This window comes from Cyclopterus lumpus, chromosome 12 (assembly GCF_009769545.1).
Source record: "Cyclopterus lumpus isolate fCycLum1 chromosome 12, fCycLum1.pri, whole genome shotgun sequence".
Classification (NCBI taxonomy): domain Eukaryota; kingdom Metazoa; phylum Chordata; class Actinopteri; order Perciformes; family Cyclopteridae; genus Cyclopterus; species Cyclopterus lumpus.
The window spans coordinates 4,995,429-5,004,377 of NC_046977.1; the positions used below are offsets into that span (position 1 = coordinate 4,995,429).

The 8,949-nt window shown below is 45.1% G+C and overlaps 1 protein-coding gene across 5 annotated transcripts in view; it reads right to left on the bottom strand.

Moving 5' to 3' along the window:
* Positions 1-3,569: 3,569 nt before the first annotated feature.
* Positions 3,570-8,949, bottom strand: part of mast4 (microtubule associated serine/threonine kinase family member 4) — a 76,406-nt gene continuing 71,026 nt past the window's right edge. For all 5 annotated transcript variants that reach the window (XM_034546224.1, XM_034546225.1, XM_034546223.1 and 2 more), the window contains one exon: positions 3,570-8,949. This exon is cut by the window's right edge and continues 1,157 nt beyond it. In XM_034546224.1, coding sequence (XP_034402115.1) covers positions 6,676-8,949 — 2,274 coding nt within the window. In that variant the 3' untranslated portion in view covers positions 3,570-6,675.

Consider the following 8,949-nt stretch of genomic DNA (forward strand, 5'->3'; position numbering starts at 1 on the left):
CAAGGAGTTTTTAAAGAAGCTTTTCAAGTCCCATAATCTATTTTAAAAAGCGGGCATTTCATCACGGCCGCAAGGTGATTCGGTCACAATCCAGTGTTTATTTATTTGACATGTCGCAACACAAGCATTTCCTGGAGTTCTCAAAATAATATTCGGTTCTCGGTGTTCCACACTGTTTACAATCTCCGTGCATTCACTCGGGGGCCACACACACAACATTTTTCTTAACTTTTTTTTTTTTTTTTTAAAAACACACACCCGCCACCCACCAAGACAAACACACACTTTTACTTGTGTTTAATGTTGTCAACACGGTTGAAATATGCCACGCGACGGACAGGTCGGGGTCGGGTACAGGACACGCATGACAGTTGGAACAGTTGCGTAATCGTCAAGAATGTTTTCAACTGCTGAGCCGTTACTCCTACTGAACGGAGCGGCTGAAACACTACAACAACAGGATTACTGCGGCTTTAAACGAGCAAGGCCGGTGGAATTCACGGAGGGAACGATAGGCTTGCAAGAAACGAGGAAGTAAAGAACTAAAACGCCAGATTGAACCCTTCGCCTACACAAAGAAGCGCGCCTCTCCCCGTGTGTGTGTGATGGGCCTTGTGGCCGAGGGCTGAAAGCTCGGCGCGAAGCCATTAGTTGCAACATGAGATATGAGAGCTGGGCTGGAGTTTTTTGGCTTCCCCCCAAGTCACAGAATGTACTTGAGCAAATTCCAGCGACAAGAGTTAATACAGGCCAGAGTGGATTTATCTAGCCGTGTCTCGGAGTGCGTGTGTGTACAAGAACAAGCAATCCTCCCACCGCCGGCTTCAACGGCTCCACTTCTTTATTTATAAGAGATTCACTTTTCCTCCGCGGTCGACTCTAAAATGACCATAAAGTCCTTTCGAGACGCACAGAAAGAGGACAAGTGGATGTTTTAAGGGATTATTATTTTATTTTTTTACCACCGCTACCCCCCTCCACCGACACACACACACACACACACACACACACACACCCACACACACACACAACTTTGGTCCAGAATGAAATGCAATATCTTAACAACTATTAGGTTGATTGCCGTGAAGTTTGGCGTAAACATTCGTGGTACCCAGAGGACGAATCTCAATTCCTTTGGTGGTCCCTTCTTTTTCATTTCAGTGCCTGCCATCGTGTCAAAATAGTAACTTATACAATAAGTAATCTACGACATAGATTTGGACACATGTTAATCGTGGTCCCCAGACCCGGGTTTCTCCCTACGTTTTCCTCTAAAACGTTCGCAATCTGAAATGAACATTTGGTGCAAATTTGGAGGTCCTCAAGATTTTTCTCTACTCTCTGAAGTTAATAATGTTGGTGTTAAATATCTTGACAATCCTGAACTTTTTGTAGACATTCATGGTACCCAGAGGATGAATCTCAATTACTTTGGTGATCCCTTCTTTTCCCTTATAGAGCCACCAGCATGTCAAAATACACAGTTAAACATCTCTACATTTACAACAGACTAGGACAGGTTTATTCATGGTCCCCAGATGAGGATTTCTAGTGACTCTGATGATCCCTTAACATTTTCTCTACTGATGTTTGATGTTGGCTTTGTGAAATATCCACAATTGTGGAAATGTGTTGAAATTTGGGACATACATTCATGGTTTTCAGAGGATGATCCCTTGTGATTTTGGTGGTTGAAGTTAATATGTTTTTGATTGTTGTTTCTTAACTTATACAGTAAAGAATCTACAACATAGATTGGGACACGTTAGTCCTGTTCCCATGACGATGATTAGGACAATTTGTACAGACATTCATGGTTTTCAGAGGATTATTGACTTTGGAAGTGCCCTAGTTCTTTCTCTCGCACCACATTGAACTGAGTACGTTTGATTTAGAGTTATATGTGGAAATTTGGTAAAGACATTCATGGTACCCAGAGGATGAAGCCTACCGACTTTGGTGATCCCATGACTTTTCATCTAGGGCCACCAGCAGGTTCAAGTTTTCAGATATACAATATAATATTTCACATTGTCGTGATATCTGGCGCAGACATTCTTGTTACCCGCGAGGTGAATTGTTATACCTTTTGTGATCTCTTAACTTCTCATCTAGCGCCACCATCAGGTCAAACATTTGAAAATCTGGATTTATTCATCAACCAAATACCTGCAAAACTAATGACAATCCCATAATGTGTTCAGTAGCAACTATTAGCAGGTTAAGCTCAAATAGCTCAAAACCTGCTGAACATCAGATACACCCCCTTTGTTTGGTTTCTCTCTACAATGTGTGTGTGTGTGTATGTGTGTAAACACACACCCGATTGATAACAATGCACACAGTCGGTCACATCATTAGTATTGATCAGTCTTTCTAAAATGGATTACAAACCAGCCTCCACTCGCTGTCAGATGGACAAAGAAGACACATTTTATTATCCTCTCCATCTATTATCTCTGCACGTCATACCATGCGTTTTATTTATGAAGTGAAATTAATTAATTAAGGGGATGAATGCTGTTCAAGTGGTGGAAAACCTCCCACATGAGACCCTGATCCACAGCAGACTCACACTAATGAAAAGGAAATGGGATAGTTGGGTTTACATCCCTTCTAAAACACAATAAAAAGGGCATCTAGGAAAGAGTTATCTGTATTTTAATGACAATAAAAGTCAGCGTTCTTTCTTTGCCCAGTGGGAGCTACTCGCCGCTGCAACGCCCCCTTCTCCAGACGGCTAACGACATTCCCCAAAAAAAAACCCTAAGAGGATTTTCTTTCCCCCCGTTCATTCTTCCAGCCAATATTTGTGCTTAGTAATCAGTCTGTGTGGCCACTGATCCATCCGAGTCATTAACACTGTAATCCCATTTGAATCGACAGGTATTGAACAATTATGTATTTATCTGCTCAAACCAAACACATATTGGAATCAATGGAGTTTTCCAGGAAGCACCTTTAATGAGTCATAAACTCATTATTACATGAATGTAAATAATAATAATAAGTCATAATATTTAGAATGTTGCTTTAAAATTCAGATGAATGTGTACTGTTATACAATATATAATCTATATGTTTTTTTTAATCAAAGTCATTCTGATCTTGGAGGATATCCGGCCATCACATTAGTCCTCAGTATCTCTCCTGAATATTTGAGGACCTATTTGAGCCGCATCACACAGGTGGAAGGATACTGCCCTCTGCTGGCGTTACACTGCACACCCATGAATATATTATATTGAAATATATATATGAGCATATCAGCTTTCTATTGGCCCTCCTAGGACTCTCAGACCTTCCATGTAAAGTCTAACTGGAACTGAAGCTCATTTAAAACATTTAATATAAATGAACAAATAGGTTTATATATTTACTAACCAATTGTACACCGTCTAAATAGTTTAGTGCTACTTCTGCATATAATTAGTACCAAATTATTTTAATGATTTCAGGAAACTTTTTAGGAAATTGTCATTATTCCATATACCATTTTTTGCGCCGTATTTTAACGATTACATTTGACTGCCAATCTATGAAATCCATCAAGAGGAGGACCGAAGAGATTCATTTATAATTCCATTTTATTTTCAGTATTACGCAACATTAGAAGTATAAATATCTGTTTTAATATACAACATCTATGACATCCATAGAGCTTTTTCCTTGGGCAAAATACAAAACTCAAAACACTTTTATTGCACATATTCTAAAAGACAAACCATCGTAAGCAAGTTCATCTAATACTAGTTTTGCACAGGAGGAAGAAAAAAAAAAAAAAAAGAAAAAGAAAAAAGGAAACTGAAAAAACAAGCAGAGAAAGAAGAACCGGACGTATGAAAATACATTAATTACAGCACAAACAAATGTTCTTATTAAACATCCTGCTGGCACACTACTATAAACAACATCTCTGACACAGAACGCAGATTTGGCAAATCAACAATATACAAAATATACATCCATGATGCTTTGTAAACAAACATTGAATGTGCTTTGAGGATTTAATATCAGTCGTCACAGGAGGAAAAAACAAACAAAAACATGTTCAATTTGTTCTTCTTCTCGCCCTTTGAACTGAATATTGGCAAACATTAAGGTGCATTTTGTTTCTCTCACACTACATTAGCAATATACATTAACAACATCTAATGCAAAGTAAACATCAGATTCTTTTAACGTTAAAATCTCTGCAAAGCCCCCGATGTCGCGTTGTTTCCGTGCGCCGTGAGGATGAAACTATATTCATGTGTCATGTCTGTGTGTGCGTGGCGGATGAGATTATTACTTTGTACATAGCCGGCAAATACTGCGTGACGAAGTTATTCTCATTAAGGGTTTGTAATTCATCTACAGTATAGAAACACGCGTGTGTGTGTGTGTGTGTGTGTGTGTGTGTGTGTGTGTGTGTGTATATACAGCCTATATGTGTAGTACCAAGTATTTAACATCGAATGTATGTAGTGGACGTGAATGATGCGTATGAAATATTTTCCCCAGCTGCTGCTGCTCGACACGAAGAGTCCTTTGAAACATCGAAACACACACACACACACACACACACACACACACACACGACTGAAACAACACACATCAGAAACCGGACATCGAAATCTTTTGAAACTCCCGAACTCGCGAAGCTGTACTTATGATCGGATCTCCGAATATCATTCTGCACGTGGACATAACCGGAGACGGTGGCCGAAGCCCTCAGAGACCAATTATTTGGCGTCTGGTTCGTCTCCTTAAAAAACAACAACAACATTTCATTATTTTTTTTTACACTCTCGTCATCAACAATAAAGACATTCCTGGGGAAAAATGCTGACAGCCCTCACAGTTTTTCGTTATTTGAATGCTACATTGTTTTCCATAAATAGCCCGTTTACCCCCCTTCCTGCCTTTTTCCTCGCGCTCGTCAAGGTCGTTTTGGAAACATGTGCAAACATGTTGAAAGTCACAAAGAAGAGGAAGAGACGCATCACTTCAGACCACGGAGGAATCCGGCTCTTAATATCGAGCATACCGACAAATGATACTGCCAAAAAAATCTATACATATAGACAATCATGTAAGCCCATGAATCCCAGTTTTACAGTGTTTTTCATATTTACACCATATTGCATAAAAATCAAAAAGAACAACAACGTGTATGTACAGATGTCAGAGGAATGTGAATAAACACCCACACCTTGCTAAGAACAGCAAGTTGTTATTTCCCATAATTTCTAAGGCCCCTTCACTAATTTAGGACGTTCCGTGTTTTTAGTTTCAGGACAAAAAAACCCGACGCACAAAGAATCAAATCAGACTCGAGAGATTAAACAATCTGTGACGCAGCTGCTAAATAATAAACTGCATTTAAAGACTCCGGGTCCTCCGAGGCTACGAGTGCAATTCAAAATCATTCATATGGCACGGACTCTACAGGACGACACACACACACACACACACACACACACACGCACACACACACGCACCTCTGTGAGGCTCCTCACTGCGCCCCCCCCGACACACACTGATTGCACAAAGCAGAAACTAAAGTGAAATGTGTTTTCATATGTAGATATGACCACCCACACACACACACACACACACACACGACTGAAACAACACACATCAGAAACCGGACATCGAAATCTTTTGAAACTCCCGAACTCGCGAAGCTGTACTTATGATCGGATCTCCGAATATCATTCTGCACGTGGACATAACCGGAGACGGTGGCCGAAGCCCTCAGAGACCAATTATTTGGCGTCTGGTTCGTCTCCTTAAAAAACAACAACAACATTTCATTATTTTTTTTTACACTCTCGTCATCAACAATAAAGACATTCCTGGGGAAAAATGCTGACAGCCCTCACAGTTTTTCGTTATTTGAATGCTACATTGTTTTCCATAAATAGCCCGTTTACCCCCCTTCCTGCCTTTTTCCTCGCGCTCGTCAAGGTCGTTTTGGAAACATGTGCAAACATGTTGAAAGTCACAAAGAAGAGGAAGAGACGCATCACTTCAGACCACGGAGGAATCCGGCTCTTAATATCGAGCATACCGACAAATGATACTGCCAAAAAAATCTATACATATAGACAATCATGTAAGCCCATGAATCCCAGTTTTACAGTGTTTTTCATATTTACACCATATTGCATAAAAATCAAAAAGAACAACAACGTGTATGTACAGATGTCAGAGGAATGTGAATAAACACCCACACCTTGCTAAGAACAGCAAGTTGTTATTTCCCATAATTTCTAAGGCCCCTTCACTAATTTAGGACGTTCCGTGTTTTTAGTTTCAGGACAAAAAAACCCGACGCACAAAGAATCAAATCAGACTCGAGAGATTAAACAATCTGTGACGCAGCTGCTAAATAATAAACTGCATTTAAAGACTCCGGGTCCTCCGAGGCTACGAGTGCAATTCAAAATCATTCATATGGCACGGACTCTACAGGACGACACACACACACACACACACACACACACACGCACACACACACGCACCTCTGTGAGGCTCCTCACTGCGCCCCCCCCGACACACACTGATTGCACAAAGCAGAAACTAAAGTGAAATGTGTTTTCATATGTAGATATGACCACCCACACACACACACACACACACACACACACGTCTGGGTTCTCTTGACTGCTACTTTTCACTTCCCTTCTTTTATTTCTTGTTGCCATAGCTACGCGGCGACTCCTTCTGCTGCTTCCTGTCAGCGGCGGCCGCTCTGGACGCGTCTCTCTTAGAGTTTCTCTGTGCAGACGCGACCTCGGGCGCGCCCTCTTTCTTCTTCCTCTCGGCCGGCTCCCTCTTGGCGGAGGACACCTGTTTGTCGGGCGTGGTCGTCCGGCTGTCGGCGGCCCTGGGACCGTCCGCTTTGAGCGCCCCGGGGCCTTCCTTGGGCACCTTGACCGCCGCGCCGCCGGAGATGCGGCTCGGGGCGGCGTCGCCGCTCGGCGTTTCCCTTTTCGCCGCGGGTTTCGGCAGCACCGGCGGCGGGCCGGGCTGGGGGGAGACGTCGGCCGGCAGCTGGTGAGGCGCGGCGAGCGGCGAAGAGACTTCCTTTGGTTTGGAGCCGTGATGGTTCCTCGCGGCCGGGGCTTGTCTCTTGGGCGAGGGGTCTTTGTGTTTGGGATCGAGAGCTTGTTTAAGAACCGGCGTCGGCGCCGCGGAAGTCTTCAGAGTCGACGATTTGGGAGAGAGAGACTTGGGCCTCCAGTCGTTTTCTTTCGCCGACGTGGCTGCGGAGGTTCTGGGCTGAGTTTCTCTCCGCTTCGTATCGGCCGGATGAACCGAGTCCTCCCGCTTGGAAGGCAACGGGGCCTCTTTCCATTTGGGGTCGGGGGTCGTTTGAATGTTCGACGTCCAGAGCACGACTTCTTTCGACGGATCTCTCCGCTTTGAATTCGGACTGCCCTTCACGGCGCCGGGAGCTTTCCCTTCCTGGGCTTTGGCCTCCGGCTCCACGGGCCTCCACTTACCTTTGGCAACCGGAACATTTTCATTCGCGGTCGCCGAGGATAAACATTTGCGTTTCGCAGTCTCTTCCGAATCGGATGATTTGTTTTGTGCTTTTTCAGCCGGATAGATTTGTGATGGCTGCTCTGAATCGTTCACGTTGACTATGTTCTTGGTCTTTGGCGATATGGGTTCCTCTCTTTCTATCGAACCGACAGTGTTGCCCTTTTTATTACAGTTCAGTGTCACATTATTCAACGAGGCGACCGCGTTCACTTTAGAAACTTCTCTCTTTTGCTCCACTTGTGTGACTGCGACCCACGCGTTGACCTCCTCCATCCAGGCCGAGCTGCCTGTCGCTCCTCCATCAGCGACCGCGTTCACAGCCGATCCGTTAGACTGTTCCTTACCAGATCTTTGGGAACAGTCCCGACCGTCTTTCACCGAACCGGATGCCGACGCCGACGCGATGGAAACCCGCGCCTCCGCATTTGAAGAGCAGATGTTCAACAGCTGCTGCGCTGAAAGCACGTTCTCCGGAACGAGCGCAGACAAAGAGCCGTTCTGTGCCGTCACATCAGACGCGGAGGTCGTGTTTGCAGTCGTTATGTTCTCGCAGCCCGGACGGCGAACTCTCTCCAAACCGCAGTTTGCGCTCCGCTTCAGCGGCACGGCTCGCGGTTCACCGGCAGCTGCGGCCTCCGAACCTTTTACGTCCACCTCCGGCGTTGCCGAAGTCAAAGGGGCCACTGTCTTGGAGCCGCCGGCGGCCCGCGATGTGGCGTGCGGTGCGACCTCCTCCGGCTCCGCTTCGTCCTCCTGATCTTCGTTGCTGACTTCCCGTATGGAGGGTGTTTTTCCACAGGAGAAGTGGGAGCCGTGTCGAGGGCCTCTGTGTTCATGAGCCAGCGAGGAACTGGACTTGGTGGCCGTCCGGCTCTCTTGTTTGACACTGAAGCTCGACGCCTCCACTTTGCTGGTTTGAGCCTTTGACGCTTCGCCGTGCCAGTCTGTTTTCTCACCAGTGGTGCTTATTTTTATCTCTGCGGCTGCGTTATTTGACTGATCTTTGAAGGCAACGATGCTATTTAGAGAAGAAACCGCTTCAGGGCTTGTGGAACAAGTCAGGGGGCTCTTCAGCTTGTCTGAAGCCTTCACGTGGGGGATGGTTATTTGTCTCTCAGCGGGGGTCTGGAGCCAAATCGGAGGACTCAAAGAAACACTGTCGCTTGTGTTCTCCGCCATCTTGGACAAGCAGGTTTCCGTTTTAGAAACTCGGGGCCCGGAGAGCAGACCGATATCCAGAGTGCCCTCCAGGGGTTTGAGAGAGGAAACGTGGCGTCCTTCCAGTTTATATTCAGACGACGTCTTCCGAAGCGGAGACTCCGCGGAGGAGATGAGCTGGAGTTTCTCCACGGCGCTCTCTCCTCTGCCAGAGAAAAGCTTCGGGGACAGACCCTCGGCGCTGGAGTGAACGCT